The sequence below is a fragment of the Gasterosteus aculeatus genome, chromosome 13, assembly GCF_964276395.1.
Source record: "Gasterosteus aculeatus chromosome 13, fGasAcu3.hap1.1, whole genome shotgun sequence".
NCBI classification, from domain to species: domain Eukaryota; kingdom Metazoa; phylum Chordata; class Actinopteri; order Perciformes; family Gasterosteidae; genus Gasterosteus; species Gasterosteus aculeatus.
The window spans coordinates 3,197,411-3,214,978 of record NC_135701.1 but is presented as its reverse complement, the minus strand read 5'-3'; the positions used below and the strand labels follow the sequence as shown (position 1 = coordinate 3,214,978).

Here is a 17,568-nt window from a genome sequence, read left to right as displayed (position 1 = left end):
GTGCATATCATATGTACAAAGGTTGTATGCCGCTGAGTGCAGAATAAGATCATCGATATTCTGAATCCCTACGTCACAACCCTGAGGACGTATGACGCGTCACGCACGCTCCACCCCCCTCAACGTTTCTCGGTCATTGTTTAGCCTGTGCTAGCCAAGATTTCAGAGGTTTTCACTTTTCACGTATGCATATTAAGTCGTTCAAGTTTATAAAGCATATTTGAGAGCTTACGAAAGAAACAATGAGCAAAAGGAAAGCGCCGCAGGAATCCCCAAATGAGGGAATAACGGACTTTCTTGTCGGTAAGTACAGAAGAGAGACGACTGAGTGTGCGTTAGCTAACACCAGATAGCCTGACCCTCGGGTTCTATTGTGAAGTAAAATATCAAAATAACTGCACAAGTAACGTCCGTGCATGTGCATAAAGTATAAATACCAATTCAGAATGTAATTTGGTTTGCTGGGAAGTTTCTCAATCAGACATTAAAAGCCTGCAGCCTTCAGCTGAGTTGGCTGCTTCTTACAATAGTGCTAATGTGAAGTGTGAAATGAAGCCATGCGATATGTTCCTTCTGCTTCCAGAGCTGGCCAATTATGAGAAAAACGTCAACAGGGCGATACACAAGTACAACGCTTACAGGTGAGCTCCAAAGAACGAATGTAATGTTAACCTAATGCTGGAAACAGCTAATCTGTGTGGTAGGTTTGATGCATAGGGTAACGATCATGTCGCTATATTATAACATTTGATTTTTAATCACTTTTATGGAGATTATTAGTAGCTGTTGTTGAAGACTACAGCCTCCAAAATGGCCGTGAAGTTAAAATAACCTCTCTAAATCAAATTGTGAGCTATTAGCCTTAATGGAGGTTTATTGCATTTAGACTGATAACTAAGTGTGTAATACACTCAATGTCATATAAAGAGAACTGTACTGATTGTGATAAAGGCTGTTGATGCAGTTTTAGCCGAGAGGTTCTGTTGAATCATCCAACAGAAGCTTTTTATCACCACATACTCTTTTCTACTTCATATTTTGAAGTCTTATTAAATATAATCTATCTTTTGCCTATTCCCTGCCCAGGAAAGCAGCATCTACCATCTCCAAGTACCCAAACAAAATCAAAAATGGTGAAGAGGCCAAGAAACTGGTATGTGCACCAGAAAAGGTTTTCAGTTGTTACCCTTTTTAATATAACAAGCCATCACACATGTGGAAATTTGACCTGGTGACAATTGTTCAGCTGCATAAAGAAATCTGGTGTATCAATTGCAAACTGAAACGCTTCAATGCAGTATGCCGTCCCACAATAAATTGTACCGTTTGGAAGGTTGAGTCCTAAACAGGTCATAATCTGCTCTACCGACTGAGCCGACGTAGAGGAAAGGGCAGCCGGCAGTTGTTGTGAGTCACATGCCGCAGGGAGAGACGTCTGTTCGACTACTCGTCTAAGGTGTGCGAGCGTGGGGGGGGTCCCGGTCCCGGTCCACGTTGTCCCGTTTTGACGTGAGGGACGTAACAAGTCTCCTGTTTACTCGTCATCCAGCTGATCAAGCTAGCGTTAGCTCGCTAATAACAGCAGTAAAGCAGTTAGCAAGACTAAGACACGTTTTTATTTACTCGCCTCTTTTGGACCATTCATTTTTCAATGTGTTGTCTGATATTTTGTGCTTTGTCCCATATCGGTTATTGTTGACAAATATATTTGTGTGTGTTGTACTTTTTAATGCTGTCATATATGGTAGTCCAGTGCGCTTACTGTGGGTTATACGGTAGTTGATGTTACGCCTGTAAAGGGAGACACACGGTGATCCATTAAATCAACTAAGAAGCCTCTAATGCATTTATTTACAAATGCCATCTTAAATTCATCTCATAGCGCTTGGTTGTTTTTTAGCTGTATGCATTTACTTAACTTGCACTACAATGATGGTAATAATTTAATGAATATGTTTCAAGTGAACATGAGGGTGTGTTTGTGAGTGTAGTATAGAGAACTATCTGACGAATTTGAGGTTCTCTTTTAGAATAAAGGGTTGGAAATTAAAGCTTTTTAATGCCGTTTAAAAAAAAAATCAGATTCATCGATTAATCGAAGAAATAATCGACTGATTAATCGATTATCAAAATAATCGTTAGTTGCAGCCCTAGTTATCATAGTTGAAGAGGAATTGCTTGATGAACGCATGATAACCCCTGTTTCATTTACTTGCATTAGGCATTTTACATTTTCTGTGTAGACACAGAGAGCTAATTTAGTTTCAGCAGCTTCAATGACTTACTTATACCTGGAACCTGTAAATCTCTCCTTCATTGTTCTCCAGCTAATGTTGCTGTAGTAGTTTGCTATCCAAGGCCCCCCGCTGTAACCTTTGGCTGTCAACAGCAGCACTCGAGACAACTAATGGCGCGTTTCCACCGAGCGGTACGACGGGTCGGGTCGGTACCCTTTTATTTGTGTCTCCACTGCCAAAAGTTGAGAATGGTACCTAAAATCCGAACCGTACCGTACCACTTTTTGGGTACCCTTCCGTTGGGGTACCTGGCACAGTTGTTTGGTACTAAAGGGTGGAGCTAGACTCACTGCAGAACGTTGATTGGTTGAAAGAGTGTCGTCATTCGCCTTTTCCGCTGTGTTTTTCCTTGCAGCATGTAGCCTTTGCTCAAACAAAGATTGTCGTCTCCCTGTGACAAACAGCCACATATCGAGAAGCAAGAACAGGATCGGCTGTATGTCCTCCATTGTTGTTTGCGGTTAGCTTTCAATTTTCGCGCACTCGAATGACGTCGATCTACTTTCTGTCATATACCACGCCTATCAAGTGACGTTATCACTACTTTCTGAAATACACCACGCCTATCAAGTAAGGGTACTGTTGGCGGTGGAAACGCTCGCCAAATCATGGTTAACAGACCCGACCCGTAACGTACCATACCGCTCGGTGGAAACGCGCCATAACATAACTGCAGCAGATCTCAGAGCTTCATGCTTTTTTCACACGTCAACAGGATGGTGTTGGAGCTAAAATAGCAGAAAAGATTGATGAGTTCCTACAAACTGGCACGCTACGGAAACTGGAAAAGGTAAGTTTTGGGAATGTTAACACATGATCCATGCCAAACTCCATAGCTACATGTTGAAGAGTAGCTCAATTGAAATGTATTACACAAACCGATGTGCTACTTGCTACATGTTTTCCTCTAGATCCGTAACGACGACACCAGCTCTTCTATCAATTTCCTCACCAGAGTCACAGGAATCGGGTATGTCACTGAGTAACTGGAGACCATGAATGAATGTCACATTCATGTGACATTCACGTGTCACATGAATGTGACACGAATGTCACGTGACATTCATGTGTTATGTCACATTCATGTGTATGTTGTGAGGTCTCTGTCACATATGACAAACTCGCGGCCCGCAGGCCATATCCGGCCCGCCAGGGCTACCGTCCGCCGGTCGGATCGTCAGCGCTATCCCTCTCTATGATTTGAATGGTCGGCGCGCGTTCCATCGAAGTGGGCAGTATCTGGCCCGAACCGGAAATGAGTTTAACACCCCTGGTCTAAGTCTAAAGTCTAGTTTATGCTTCTGCGTTTTTCGCTTTTCACACCTCCTTGCGTGTGTCGAGCCATTTTTCTAGGCTTGCGTCGAAAGCGCACCAGGCTGCGATTGGTCTGCTAACTACGTCCTTTACGGAGTCTCACAGACGCAAACGCAGAAGCATGCGCCAGCCTTAAGACAACAAAATATTTGTTTGCATGACAACTTTGTGTTTAAAGAGCAACTGAGTTAAAGGTGCCATGCTGTTACGTCAGGCAATATCAAAACAACAGTCCTTTATGTGTCAGGTTAATATGTTTTTCCCAGATACCAAGGCTGAGTTTTTCTTTAATAGATTCTCGATAGTAGTGTCAGTGTAGCGGTCTCAAGTGCTCTACGAATCATCATCCGACATCGTGACATGAAACAGCCGACTCAAACTTGGTGGAGCGGGTGGAATCTCGGTCTCAGCAGCAAAGGTTAAAGGTGTTTGTGTAGTTTCACTGCCTGTGCTTCTTGTAACAAACTGCGTCTCTTCACTCTTGACTTCAGCCCTGCTGCAGCCAGGAAGTTTTTTGAAGAAGGAGTAAAGACATTAGAAGGTTTGTTAAGTTTCTTTATTGGAAGTGTTTTAAAAGAATGTTTACCTTTTATTCTTGGTTTTTCATATTTTATATAACACAGAGTACATTACATGCTGAATACATGTGCACAATGTAGACTGGAATTGAGATATGCTCTTTAATACTTTTAGATTTGAAAAAGATTGAGAACAAGCTAAATCATCATCAACAGATTGGACTCAAGTAAGTTCAGCTGAATGAATGTTTTTTTTTTTTTACTTAAATTTGTTCTTATTTTCTGAATATCTTGAAGTGAACATGAGTGTGCTTCATGGATTATTTTGCCACCCTCAGGTACTTTGAGGAATTTGAGAAAAGGATTCCGCGTACTGAAATGGAACAGATGGAGGTGAAGATGAAGCCCTTCAGTCTTTGTCGTCTTCTTCTTTGCTTTTTGTTGAGAGTGTCTCTTCCATTGTGTGTTTTGTTCAGACTCTCATCCATGGAGAGTTGAAGAAGGTCGGTACAGAATATATTGGGACAATCTGTGGAAGCTACAGAAGAGGTAAAATGTTCCCCTTCAAGTTTGTGTTTCAATGCAAGCAGTTCAAACTTGTGTTGTATTGATTCACATGTTTGTCATTTCCAGGTGCAGCATCAAGTGGTGATATTGATATTTTGCTGACCCACCCGGACTACTCCTCAGAGAGTCAGAAGCAGGTAAGGCCTTGCTCTTCTATAAGTTAGTTTGGCTTGTCATATACCTTTACGACTCTTTATTTCTTTATCTTATTCTTTTCCAGCCGAAGCTCCTCCATGCCGTTGTCGAGCATTTGGAGTCCATTGGGTTTGTTACCGACACCCTGTCCAAAGGGGACACTAAGTTCATGGTGAGACCAGTGCTAATATTCCACATTTGCAATACAACTTACATCTTAATACTTTTCAATTTACATTACAAATCATTAGCGGTGTAACGATTCATTTTAACAACGATTCAATTCAAATCGCGTTTCATGGTTGCCGATTTGATTCATGGACGATCTGGGTTAATTTAGAATGATTCGATTCGATTGAGTGACTTGAAATCGATTCAGTAACTTTACTGGACAGTGCAGGCAAAGTTTCCGAGATTCCTGTTGTTTCTAGTAAGGAAATCAGGTTTAAAATAATTATGGATATTATAAACAAACAAACAACAATTAATGTCAAATGTATTAACCTTTTATTTGAATCAAGTGCCATTTTCAATGTAAACATTACACAATAATGACACAATGTTTGGATCAATTCACAGAACCCCGGATTTTCAACCACATTGTAGGGTCGCATGTCTTTACTGATAAACTTGGCAATTGTTACTGTGATGGTGAGTTTGGTGCTGGCGAGGCCTGAGGTGTCTGCAGAGCTGAGTTACCTGCTGCTGCTGCAGCGGTGACGCTGCTAGAGGTCCTGACGGTCGGCGTTGTTCAATCCCACGCCGCCTTAGTAGATGGCCCGAAAGATTTGTCGTGTTTCTGTGTTTTTTTTATTTGGCTTCTACATATTCTACAAACAGCGACTGACTTATTTAGAACACCTCCGTGTTTGCAAAAGCCAAAATGTTTCCACACACTGGATCAATAAGTTGGTTTGTAAATGTCTCGCTCGCAGTCGTCTCCTCCTGTGTTTAGTTGTTTTTCCGAGTTTCGCGCGGCTGCCGCTGCGTACTGATGACGTCAGACAGGCAGACTGAATCGAGTAACGTTTAACGTGTCTAAAGTGCTAACAAACACACATCCATATAGTTTTTGTACTTAAATCCAATGTGCAGTTTCCAAGTATCGATACAATCGATTATGTACCATTTCAATTCGATTTGTAATTGATATATGTCGTCCGGAATGCCGATTTGCGGAGCACAGATCGATTCAGTTGGATCGCAGGAATATAAATCGATTAATCGATTCAGTGAATGAATTGTTACACCCCTACAACTCATTGATGATCACTCTGAGTGGAATTTTAGTTCAGGCACTAATGTTAGTATTACTTATTTGAAAACGTTTTACTCCTATTTTTACTGTCTTCTTTTGTATTTATCCTTCTGTTATTGTTTTTAAATTTATTTTGCACAGTTGTCAGTGTTACTTCTTTAACACTCAATAATGACATTATCGCTCATACATGTTCATTTTTTTTTTCTTACTCTTCCCCTGGAACAAACATTTCCTTTGCTATGAATAAAGTTCTGTCTTGAGTTGTATTTGCTTCAGAGGGCTCAGCTTAATGTGTGTCATTACATTACATTATAGGTCATTTAGCTGACGCTTTTATCCAAAGCGACTTACATTGCATTTTTAACCCACAGTTTTATACATTTTTGCCCAGGGAGCAATTGGGGGTTAGGTGTCTTACTCAGAGACATTTCAACAGGGGACATGGAGCAGCCGGGGCTCGAACAGCCAACCTTGCGGTTCCCAGCGGTTAGGTTAGGTGCACCCTCTCTACTCCATGCGCCTCTGTCGACCCCTTTGTGTGATGCTGTGATTGGTAACAGTAACCATTCCATGACCTGTACAACTGATCTATGAGCTCGGCCTTCTTTTCTAGGGAGTCTGCCAGCTGCAGCGGAGTGATGAAGATGAGGAGGAATACCTTCACAGACGTATTGATATTAGGTGCACTACTTTCTATTGCTCATAGCTATGATCTTCCGTATTTAAACATTGTTAATGCCCACTACAATGCGGAACTGGCTCAGTACTGTACAATTGGATATGATGCAAAAACAGTCGAAATGGCGTTCCTGATCATTGACTGTCCTTTCTTTGTGTCCCCAAGGTTGATCCCCAATGATCAGTACTACTGTGGAGTCCTCTACTTCACTGGAAGTGATATCTTCAATAAAAACATGAGAACTCATGCGCTGGAGAAGGGCTTTACTCTCAATGAGTACACCATACGGCCGCTCGGGGTCACTGGTGAGTCCCGTTCCGATAAGACCTGTTGCCTTAATTAACTCTATTCCAGTGTGTGGTCTCTTTGCTTCTGTCATTTGTGCTTTAAAGACTTGATATGAGCTATTTCTCCTTGTGGGTCTTTTGTAGGTGTGGCCGGGGAGCCTCTGATTGTGGCTAGTGAGAGGGACATCTTTGAATACATCAACTACAAATACAGAGAGCCAAAGGAGCGTAGCCAGTGATGGTTTAGTCATTACTCCACCTTTAATTGAAGCTGCCATCTTCTTTCAAATGGGATCAGAAGCATGTATACATATATATGTATGTGTGTGCGTGTGTGTGTGTTAGTATACTATTCAACTCATGACACTCATTTGTCATTTAAATGTGTGTACTGTATTTTTCTATGTTTAGTGGAAATCTTCCCCTTTTAATGACTATTGTATTGTACACGGACACAACTAAACTGATATTTCGTTTTTATAAAGAGATCAATTCTTCTCGCTTATTGATACATTTCATTTTTGAATTGCCCACTAAGTATTGTACCATAATCATAATGATGGTAATAATCCCAAAAGAGGAGTAGTCTTAAAGTGGACTGGCTTATGTTGCAGTTGTCATCCTACCGTCTCCTCTGAGTGTAGCTTCCACTAACACCGGCTGAGCTGAGCTGTTTAAATGGCTCCTTGTTTCACTTTGAGTCAACACAGCTGTGTTATTACTTTATTTTAGTATTTAGTCCAAAAAAAAACAATTTACCATGGAGATTTGGAGTGTGTTTTAAACCTGTAGTATTTGTCTTTGAATTTGGCGCAAAATAATTCTCCTAATTTAAACTAAAATTGAAAGAAACCCAATGATTAAAACAGTATTTGTGGGTATGGACGCTAATTTGGGACATCTAGGTCATAGATTTTTTTTTTTTTTACTGTTTGATATGTGAATATGACTGTTACATTGGTAGACGTTGTGGGATTGTGTGTAAATGATAATGTGTGTCGAGGAAGTCGGGACATTGCATTTTCTGTACTTTAGAAAGCGATATACAATAGCGATATACATATACATCGACCAGTTCACTGAAATACTGTTGCTGTGTACCCTGCTCACACACAGCTTAATCTATAACACAAAACTTAAATATTAGGTGGATGAAAAATATTGCTGGAAATATTTAAGAAAAATAAATTGATTGATAATACAATGTCAATTTTCCTTTCTTTTAATTTTCACTGTTTGATTGTAATGTGCCCGGTTACTCGTGGGCTCTCTGTAACAAGGATGCGGATACACACCCTGTCGGTGGGCGGTAATCGTCTTTATTATGGTTTCAAACTTTTCTCTGTGCTTTTTCTCTGCAATCTCTGTTCAGCCTTCTCTCCAGCACGCCGAATCACCACTTCTGTTCATTTTAAAGGGAGAGAAAAAATTAAGCCCATACGGTGCAGCTGAGCCAGACCACGCCACCACAGTGTTCTTTCTAAATGTCACAATAAATTTAGTTGTAACTAAGTAATGATGGATGCCAACCAATGTTTTCAAATAACTGTGTGGATTGCTAAACCTGGATTTTAGAGTAAATGCGTTTTAGTTTGAAAGTATGTTATGCTATACTGTAAAATTCTTTATGGTTTAAATATATTGCCACTGTTTTAATGCTGTACTTTACTATAACATTTATGAGGATCTGTGTCGCAAACAGCCGTGAGTAGAGGGATCAATTTTGTGGCTTTCTATCCACCCGTCCAATCCATTATTTTGAATGAGATATCATAGAAATAGTTTGTATTTTTAATCTGCCACAAATATAAACTGGGACTAAAGGTTGAGTCGATTTAGAATTTGGTGGTCCAAGGTCACGGCGCCCATATTACAATTTAACACTGTAATAACCACTTGAAATGCTGGAAGGACATAGATAGAAACACAACATATACATGTGTACGACCACAAAGCATTAGTTTTTGATATGCTGTACTTTTATTTCTTTTTCATGGCATACACTACTGCGACATTATTTTTTCATGCTAATTTATTTATTTTACATATTGAATGATGACTGAATTTTTCAACAAACTGTACACATAGTAGAGGACATAGTAGGTACGGACAATCTTGCTCATAACCATCACAAGATATTGACATTGGTTCCCGGGCAACAAACGTATCGCAAGGCATGATGGTCCAAAATAAAATGCAGGCAGAAACACCTGAAAGATAGACACGGATGAGCCAATCACAGCACCCTGTGCAATAATACCGGCCAATCGGAAGCCGTCATGGCGGCGGACTCTCAACCCCACACACCCACACTACTTTGGTCAACCACTTCGCGGGAGTTGTCACAGCTGGACCGGTCGTCTGTTTGAAACTAGACTAACACCATAAACGGGAGAATAGACGGTAAGGTCAAGATTTTGGCATGTTTAAATTCGTGTGGGGGGTGGGGGGGGTTGAACTGGTGTCTTCCGTGCTCGCGGTTAGACGTTTTTTCCCCCCTCGCGGGCTGAATGAGCTCCTAACGGTAATAACCGGGCTTTCCGACGAGCGTGTCCTCACCGCCCAATATGTAACGTTAGCTAAGTGGCCGTCATCCAGATAACGTTACTGCTTGGTGGTTGTATGGCGAACGCTTAAATTACATTCTGAGTGTGAAACTGGGATTTGGTTTTTGTTTTGGCACCCTGCTTGATGAACCAGCCTGGCTTTATCGCAGCATGCCAATATCCGGCAGCTGAAGAATGTGCTTTCCTTTCGCAGCTTTTCATGTGTCATCGGATTCTTGCTGAAACCCTCGGGGTAATATTCAGGCGATGATCTCAAATGTTACGTATCCATAGAAACTACGAAGAGCGCGCATCCACGGAGCGTGTCGCTGATGGAAGTTGTTATGTAACGTTAACACTTGTGGAAATGGCCAGTTCAAATAGTATGTGTCAGTTATTATGTAACGTTAATGACAACGTCGTCACCATTCGACCCTACGGTTCCATTAGTGAGTCGATGACTGTTCGGAGTCTTGTGTTTGTGTGTGTGTGTACTCCAATGCGTCTCTGCAGAGCATAAATCCTCCGCTGTGTTTTGGTTTCCCAGGGCAACCATGTCTGAGAGAAAGGCAGTTATCAAAAATGCCGACATGTCGGAGGACATGCAGCAGGACGCCGTTGAGTGTGCCACGCAGGCTCTGGAGAAGTACAACATTGAGAAAGACATAGCTGCATACATCAAAAAGGTAAATGTGTCACCTCATCTAGTGATACCAGTGGCGTGAGCCTGCTCTGCACACACTGACCAGCCTCCGTGTGCATAATTGATGTAAGAGTTTCCATTCTGCCAGTTCCTCCCGGAGTGACTGGTACCAGAAGCTACAGCATGCTGACAAACTGGCTAATATAATATACAGTATTTTACATCAGTGATACTAAAAATCAAAATAAGGATACATTTTGATTTTAAGTCACACAAAGAACCTCCAGAAAGTTTCCACTTGATTGTAATTTACCTGTCAATGCCTTTTTAAGGCTCTATTTAGACAAATCCCAGACTTCTCACAATAAACCAGGTAACGTTGGGGTGGCAGAGTGAAAATTTGTCAACATAATTGCAAATTGAGTGTAAAGTATTTTGCATTTGCTCAAAACAATAGTTAGAACCTTGATACAGGCTTGTTAGGCTAGTCAAAGTATACTGATACGTTCTCCTAGCTATAACAATTAAATATTTGCAGGAAATAATTTTTGCTTGTTAGTTGTGATGTAGCATGTGGTGATGTTCATTAATGATGGATCTCCCGGCATTACTATTTGACAAACACTAGTGTATTTTTTTTTCTCCTCCAGGAGTTTGACAAGAAATACAATCCAACCTGGCACTGCATCGTTGGGAGGAACTTTGGCAGCTACGTGACTCACGAGACCAAGCATTTCATCTACTTCTACTTGGGTCAGGTGGCCATCCTGCTGTTCAAGTCCGGCTGAGGAAATGCATTTCCTCCCCCCGGTTGACCATACAGTACTGACTGATTCAACAAAGGCACTTATCATTCCTTGGCAAGGGGCCGCTGCCTTTTTCTGTGCTGCTTTCTACTTGTTCGGTTTTTGAGGATAAACACGTGGCCATGTTAAAGAGATAAAAAAAAAACTTGTATTTATTTTTGTGTTGTTACATTAGACATGTCATTTTTTTAATTAAAGCATAGCCGTTAAGCTGTCTGGGTAATTCTTGGTGTTGTCATTTCACTATTTCAATATGATTTTAACCAGGATTCTTTTACCAAGAACATTTTTAGAGCAATTTTCCACCATTGTCTGGGATGCGAATATAGGGTATAACATCTGGGCGCTATTGCACAAAAGTAGAATGAAGAAATCCAGGATAACTGAAAAGGCGCATCTTGACTTGTGTGATCCATCGCGGCTTAATTGGTTGCATGTTTGCTGAGCCAGGATGGGAGAGCGAAGTCAATCCAGGTGTACATAGCTGGAATAAATACACATCGTCCATGGCTTTCTAAAATAGACCACGGTATCGATAAGATTTACTGATGCAGAAATGAAGACACATGCAGCATATTTTTCACCCGCTGAGCAGCAACTAATTGTGGAAATGTATGAGAAGGTGAAGCATCGAATATGCAAAAGAACAGTAATTAAACAGAAAAGGCCTGGCAGACAATCCTTCCGACCGAATGCAGAAGGATTTAAAAATATCTACTTGCTAGGAAAGTTGTAGACTGTTTTAATTGCTTTTAATGTTTTATGTGTTGGTTTTATTGCTGTATGCGCTAAATGTGCTGGTTTTACTATAAAGCCCTATATAAAATTTAGCCTACTTTGCCTTAAAAGTGAACAAAGGGAATTAATGTTCTTTGGAAATTAGACTAGGCCCGATTTCAAACCCTTAATCACAATGCGAGAATGTATGCGCCACAGTGCAGGAAGGAAACACAGGTGGCAGTTTTGCCCACCAGTAGACAGAGCCGCGACTACAACCCCCCCCCCCCCCCCCCCCCAGTCATTTCGATGTTTATTTTCCGCCGGACCTTCTTGACCGGTCTACGGAAAATTGTCAACATGAAAACTGAAAAGGGTTGGGGACCACTGATCTAAACTGCAATAGTAGAGCTTAATCAAACTGGTGACAGCAATAGTGACAAGTAATGCATGTTAATAAAAATAAATCAGAACCCATAAGACAATAGAATACACTGTAAATATGTTTGTTACGGATCAGAGCGGCAGCTGATCTAACAGACTTAAGCCTGATTTATGCATCTGCGTTTTCACACCTTGCGTGTTCGAGACATTTTTCTAGGCTTGCGGCGAAAGCAACGCAAGGCACCCGCAGCGCACCAGGCTGCGATTGGTCCGCTAACTACGTCCTTTACGGAGTCTCACATTTCCGCCTTCATAGCCCGATACCATTATTAAAACGAAGAATGTTTACGAGAGAACGGATCAGATTTAAGAACTTTTGTCGGAAGAAATGCTCTGCAACACACAGAACTATGAATTGAAACGAGCGCGTTGATGCGACGCGAACGCAGAAGCATGCATCGGCCTTAAGCCTGGCTGTTAGCCTGCTCCGGGGCAGGTTAGCTGCAAAGAATAGATCGCCATAGTTACTTGGCTGAGTCGACCTGCTTTCATGCAAATCAAAGCGAAATTCAGCCAGGATAAAAAGAATATACCAGCTTTAATCCCTTATCCCGGTTTTGTGCAATAGCCCTCTGGTATGCCATATAATTAGGGTTGATAATCAAGTCACATGTTTATAGGCAGCTGAGATTCTAAGAAACTAATACACCCAAGAATCTGCCATTACACACATGTCAAGACTGAGTCATATTCTATGAATCCAGGATTGCAGTAATTTCAAGGCCATGCAATACCAGCTATTCAAACCATTTAGTCACAAACAAGTCTAGAGACCGTATTATAGCTGGCAGTCTTTATTACAACACATTTAGAAAACCAACTTGTGTGGGTAAACCCCATTAGACAGGCAGAAGGAAGAGTGCAGGTAGCCTTTCAGTTGAGGTACTTTCTTGATGAGAGGCAGGAGCTGACCGTCAACAGCCTTCTGGTCCTCTTTCCTCTGCTCTGTCAACTGGTACTTCTGCAGATGGCGATGAGAGAAAACAAGGTAGTCGGATATAAATAAGACCATTGGTACTATTAATATTCAAGACAATATGCATGTTAACTCACCTCCTTCTCTGTATCAAAGATCTCTCCCTCCTGGTGACGAGGTTTCCTCAGCTTCTTCTTTTTGAAGTAGGCATCGTTCAGAGTTTTGGGGATCTTCATACCAGAGATGTCAATTTTGGTGGTGGTAGCGATGGAAAACTTCTGGTGAGCCCTACGCAGAGGCACTCTGTTCAAAGCAAGAGGCCCTGCAAGTATACAAGGGATGAAACCATTAGCGATGGAATATCGTAAATAGGCATTTTGCTGCTCTACAGTAACTGCATGAATGTTTAACGCCATCCTTACCAGTGACAAGGAGGAGACCGCTGGCGAGCTGCTTCAGGAACACCACGCGCTACACAACAAAAAATAAGTTATCTTTAGTACCAAGGTCTCCTATTCAGGTTTTGCACAGTAATGACCGCAGCATGCGTGCCAGGTTTATTATCCACAAACCACTCTGGTGATACGACATAGAAAGCAGAAAATACTGCTATCTGACACTTGATTCATCAGGAGCGCTGTCTGGCTGTCAGATCCATATTGACATATTTAATATACTTTAGGTCAGCTACTGCTACTGGCATCCTTTAGCTCATTGAATTTAAGCAGTCAAAGATTAATATTTACCGATTCAACAATAAACATTTACTTAAAACGTAAAAATTTGAACGCTAGGATACCAAGCATTCTATGATTATGAGGATTGTTCGGGGCATTCCTAGACAAGGGTCAACCATCAATGTCTACGTCAATATGTTGACAGCCATAGTTATTCATAAACAAACCTTTCAGTAAGCTTCACAATAGAGACACTTATATTAGCAATAGTGGATATAAACTAAACATTTAACTACATTTCATACTAGAATCCTACATGATACAAAAGTGGAGTTCTCTCCAGCAACTTTACCAAATTCTTTGAACAGAATATTTACGGTTTTTGTGACATTAGGGTTTTTCTTCTGGTTTGTTGTCACCTCCACATATTAATAGTCCTTCCGTTTCGAGAATGATGCAGTCTAGTAAGGTTTTTATAAAAGGACTTTTCACTTTTAGGTGGAGCGGAGATATTTACCAGTGTAACTTGTTAGTTTTCCAACTTTCCTTTGACAATTATATATCTGCATTTTTGTCACTGATTTCTTTAGTACATTTAAATTTCACTGAGTTAGAATAATAATTCATTCTTAAGATTCTTCAAACTAATTTACATGGAGATTACCCAGTCCTAGTAGTTAAAACCAACATCTGGTTTATGATACAATGATTCATTTGTCAAAGCATCCCCAAAGAACTAGAAGCATTGTGTTGCTCCTTTGAGTTGACTTAGTTTGCTGGCCATACTTGTGCGCTTTATAACCTTTATGACCATTTCTCCCAAACCATTGGAGCCCTTGTTAACATGTGCTAGAAATTCTTTTCACCTTTCCACGATGGCGCCCAGTGAGCAGAATGAGGACCGTTCCTGGGGTGATTGAGCTGCGCAGCTTCCTTTTGTGCTGGCTGAACGGTTTCTTTCCGTGACTTTGCAGCTTATGGGGAACATCTTCTGTGGGGTAGTAGCGAGGCTGCAGGGAATATCATGGAATCACTTTAAATCCAGTACACCATTACTTTGTCGGCCAATATGACAGGTTAATTAAATTAAGTTTGTGCTCACAGTAATCACAATAGTAAATTTTCAATTACAATGCACAAGAGCTATTCAGGTTTAAGATTCCCCAAATGCAGGTGCTACCGAAAATTTTAATCAATTTACTTCAGCATAAATTATATTTACAAACAAAGTGGATCAAACACAATGACATTTAAATTAGACGAAAATCGCAAAATTACCATCTTGCGCAGCTTGACAACACGGGTGCCTCCATTCTTGTCTCCTCCGATCACCTTGACAACAGTTGCCCTAGGCCTTGTCTTGACCTTTTTCTCCACCTGAAACAAATTGAACAATATGAAGTCAAGAACGTTTTATTAATTATTTAGTTAGGTTCAACAGATGGGCCCTTACCTTAGTCTCAGTGATCTTTGACTTCTGCTTGTACATGGCCCTGCGGGCGTACATAGCAGACCGGGAGTAACGGCCGATACCACGGGCCAGAACCGGGTTCCGGCTCCCGTGCTTCTTCTTGACTGCTTTTTTGTCACCCTCTGCCATCTGACAAAAAAGTGTAACAAGTTTACGGGATTGCCAAAGCATTATTTGAAGTTATTCACTTTAAATAATATTATTTCAGCTTTAATTTCTGTATTCTACCATGGCTGTGAATCATGGAAGTTGACGTTACGAACTGGCTAAAGTCTACTTTTAAGTGCTTTTCTACAGAAAAGAGACAAAAAGAGGCTCTCGTAAAAGCAGCCACGAACGAACAGTGAAATAATACGTACTAACGTCAACTTGATTAACATTAACTAAAAGTTATTTTGATTGGCGCGTTTGGCTGAGTGCTAAATTCCACAGGCAATGCTAGCTAATGCTCAACATGCACGAACGGCAACGTTCACTAGCAATTAGCAACATAGCTTAGAAGGGTCGCTTAACACGTTCACAAAAGCACAGTCTTCTCATAATTGCAAGTTAAAGATTTATTGAGACCGTAATATGTGATCGTGGAATTGAATGTCGAAACCGAACACTTTACTATATGTTAGCTAGCTAGCGAACAGCATGAAGGCTGGCCGGCGGCCTAGGACTCAAGATCCAGCAAACTATGATTTACTACAGAAACGCGACCGACAAATCCGAGCCATAATCATGGCTAGCGGATTGCCATAATACAATAATTCGTTTTATGATAGTTTGAGAACGATTGCTCAATTCGTTATAGCAGATGAGAACCGATTTTATTCCGTCAGAAATATAAAGGCACGGCGGTCTTACCTTCGCTACGAAAAAAGGAACGACATCCGGGGATGTGACGTATATATTGACGCTGAATGATGACGTTTACGTAGTTGCGTAAGCGCTTGTCCTTCTTGTCCTTTTAGTCCTACATGTATTTCCCCTTAATTTCCACGTTAAATTTGAGATAAAGCGATACTGATATTTCTTTCAATAAATAGTATTTTTACACATTTTTCTAGTTAGAATTCAGCTGAATAAATGTATCTACATACATTTTTGTTTTATCTGCTGATATAAATAATAAAATAATTGTTGCTTGCACAGAGTTTCTAAATAATGAAAACATACAGAGCAACAAACAATTTTCCAAACGTTGTACGATTTTTAAACTGTCTCTGTGAGGCAAAGAATAGAGTTTCCAGATCAAGTCTAACAATTTTGAAATTGTTTTCCGAGTTGTTAATAATATATGATATCATTTTTCTATGGTGACATGTGTCCAAAATCACTTTGAGCATGTAAAGCCAAAAAAATCCAGGGTTACTTGTTACCCGTTTATTTTGCAAAGCTTAGGATGAATGCAAACTGTCATAAAGACTAAAATAACAACAAGCTTTGGGTGTTTTTAAAATCTTAATCATAGCATTGGTTACTGTCAAGGGCTGATCAGTAAAACTTCAAAAGCACAGTTTTGGGTGACTTCAACATCCAGACAGAGAAGTCATCTGACCTCTTACACCTACTTTCTTCCTTCGCTCTGTCACTCCACACTACCTCCTACTCACAAAGCCGGCAATCACCTTGACTACATCTTTACTAGAAACTGCTCTACCACTAACCTCTCTGTAACTCCACTTCATGTGTCTGATCACTTCTTCATCTCTTACTCCCTTGCACTCTCTATAACTAACAAACCTCCCTCATTGACTAACTCTATACCGGCTCGTCGCAATATTCGCTCCCTCTCTCCCTCCTCGCTGGCATCTTCTGTTCTATCAGCTCTCCCTTCAACTGATTCCTTCTCACTCTTGCATCCGAACGCTGCTGCAGAGACTCTCCTCTCAACTCTTTTCTCCTCTCTAGACTCTCTCTGCCCTCTTACGACACGACGGACTGGCAAATCCCCTCCGGCTCTGTGGCTGTCTCAACCAGTCCGTGCCATGAGAGCCACCATGCGAGCGTTGGAAAGGAGATGGCGTAAATATAAACGACCTGACGACCTGCTTAAATTTCAATCCCTCCTCTCCTCGTTTTCTGCTTCTATCTCTGCTGCCAAAAGCTCTTTCTACCAATCCAAAAACGAATCTTCATTTTCTAACCCCAAAAAACTCTTCTCGATCTTTTCCAATCTCCTCAAAACCCCTCCCCCTCCTCCCCCCTCCACCCTTCTTCCGGGAGACTTTGTCAACTACTTCACCAAGAAAATAGCTGACATACGCTCCTCCTTCTCAAACCCACCTCCTACTTCTCGCGT

General features: G+C 41.0%; 3 protein-coding genes across 3 annotated transcripts; 2 read left to right on the top strand and 1 right to left on the bottom strand.

Annotated features, from left to right (window-relative positions):
• Window positions 1-21: 21 nt before the first annotated feature.
• On the top strand, window positions 22-8,262 carry polb (polymerase (DNA directed), beta). Its single transcript, XM_040196224.2, has 14 exons — window positions 22-303; window positions 584-641; window positions 1,087-1,153; window positions 3,013-3,087; window positions 3,209-3,267; window positions 4,103-4,152; window positions 4,305-4,356; window positions 4,468-4,522; window positions 4,606-4,678; window positions 4,763-4,833; window positions 4,917-5,003; window positions 6,706-6,773; window positions 6,937-7,076; window positions 7,203-8,262. Exons 1-14 carry the CDS (start codon window positions 243-245, stop codon window positions 7,295-7,297), a joined length of 1,011 nt encoding a protein of 336 aa, XP_040052158.1. The 5' UTR covers window positions 22-242; the 3' UTR covers window positions 7,298-8,262.
• An 876-nt stretch (window positions 8,263-9,138) lies between these two features.
• Window positions 9,139-11,276, top strand: dynll1 (dynein, light chain, LC8-type 1). Its single transcript, XM_040196233.2, has 3 exons — window positions 9,139-9,461; window positions 10,152-10,290; window positions 10,898-11,276. The coding sequence occupies exons 2-3, from the start codon at window positions 10,159-10,161 to the stop codon at window positions 11,033-11,035; spliced, it is 270 nt and encodes an 89-aa protein (XP_040052167.1). The 5' UTR covers window positions 9,139-9,461; window positions 10,152-10,158; the 3' UTR covers window positions 11,036-11,276.
• Window positions 11,277-12,992: 1,716 nt separating this feature from the next.
• rpl6 (ribosomal protein L6) lies at window positions 12,993-16,495 on the bottom strand. The gene is made up of 7 exons (XM_040196230.2): window positions 16,131-16,495; window positions 15,261-15,407; window positions 15,086-15,184; window positions 14,674-14,817; window positions 13,553-13,601; window positions 13,268-13,452; window positions 12,993-13,175 (listed from the first exon to the last, which is right to left on the bottom strand). Exons 2-7 carry the CDS (start codon window positions 15,405-15,407, stop codon window positions 13,023-13,025), a joined length of 777 nt encoding a protein of 258 aa, XP_040052164.2. The 5' UTR covers window positions 16,131-16,495; the 3' UTR covers window positions 12,993-13,022.
• Window positions 16,496-17,568: the final 1,073 nt, after the last annotated feature.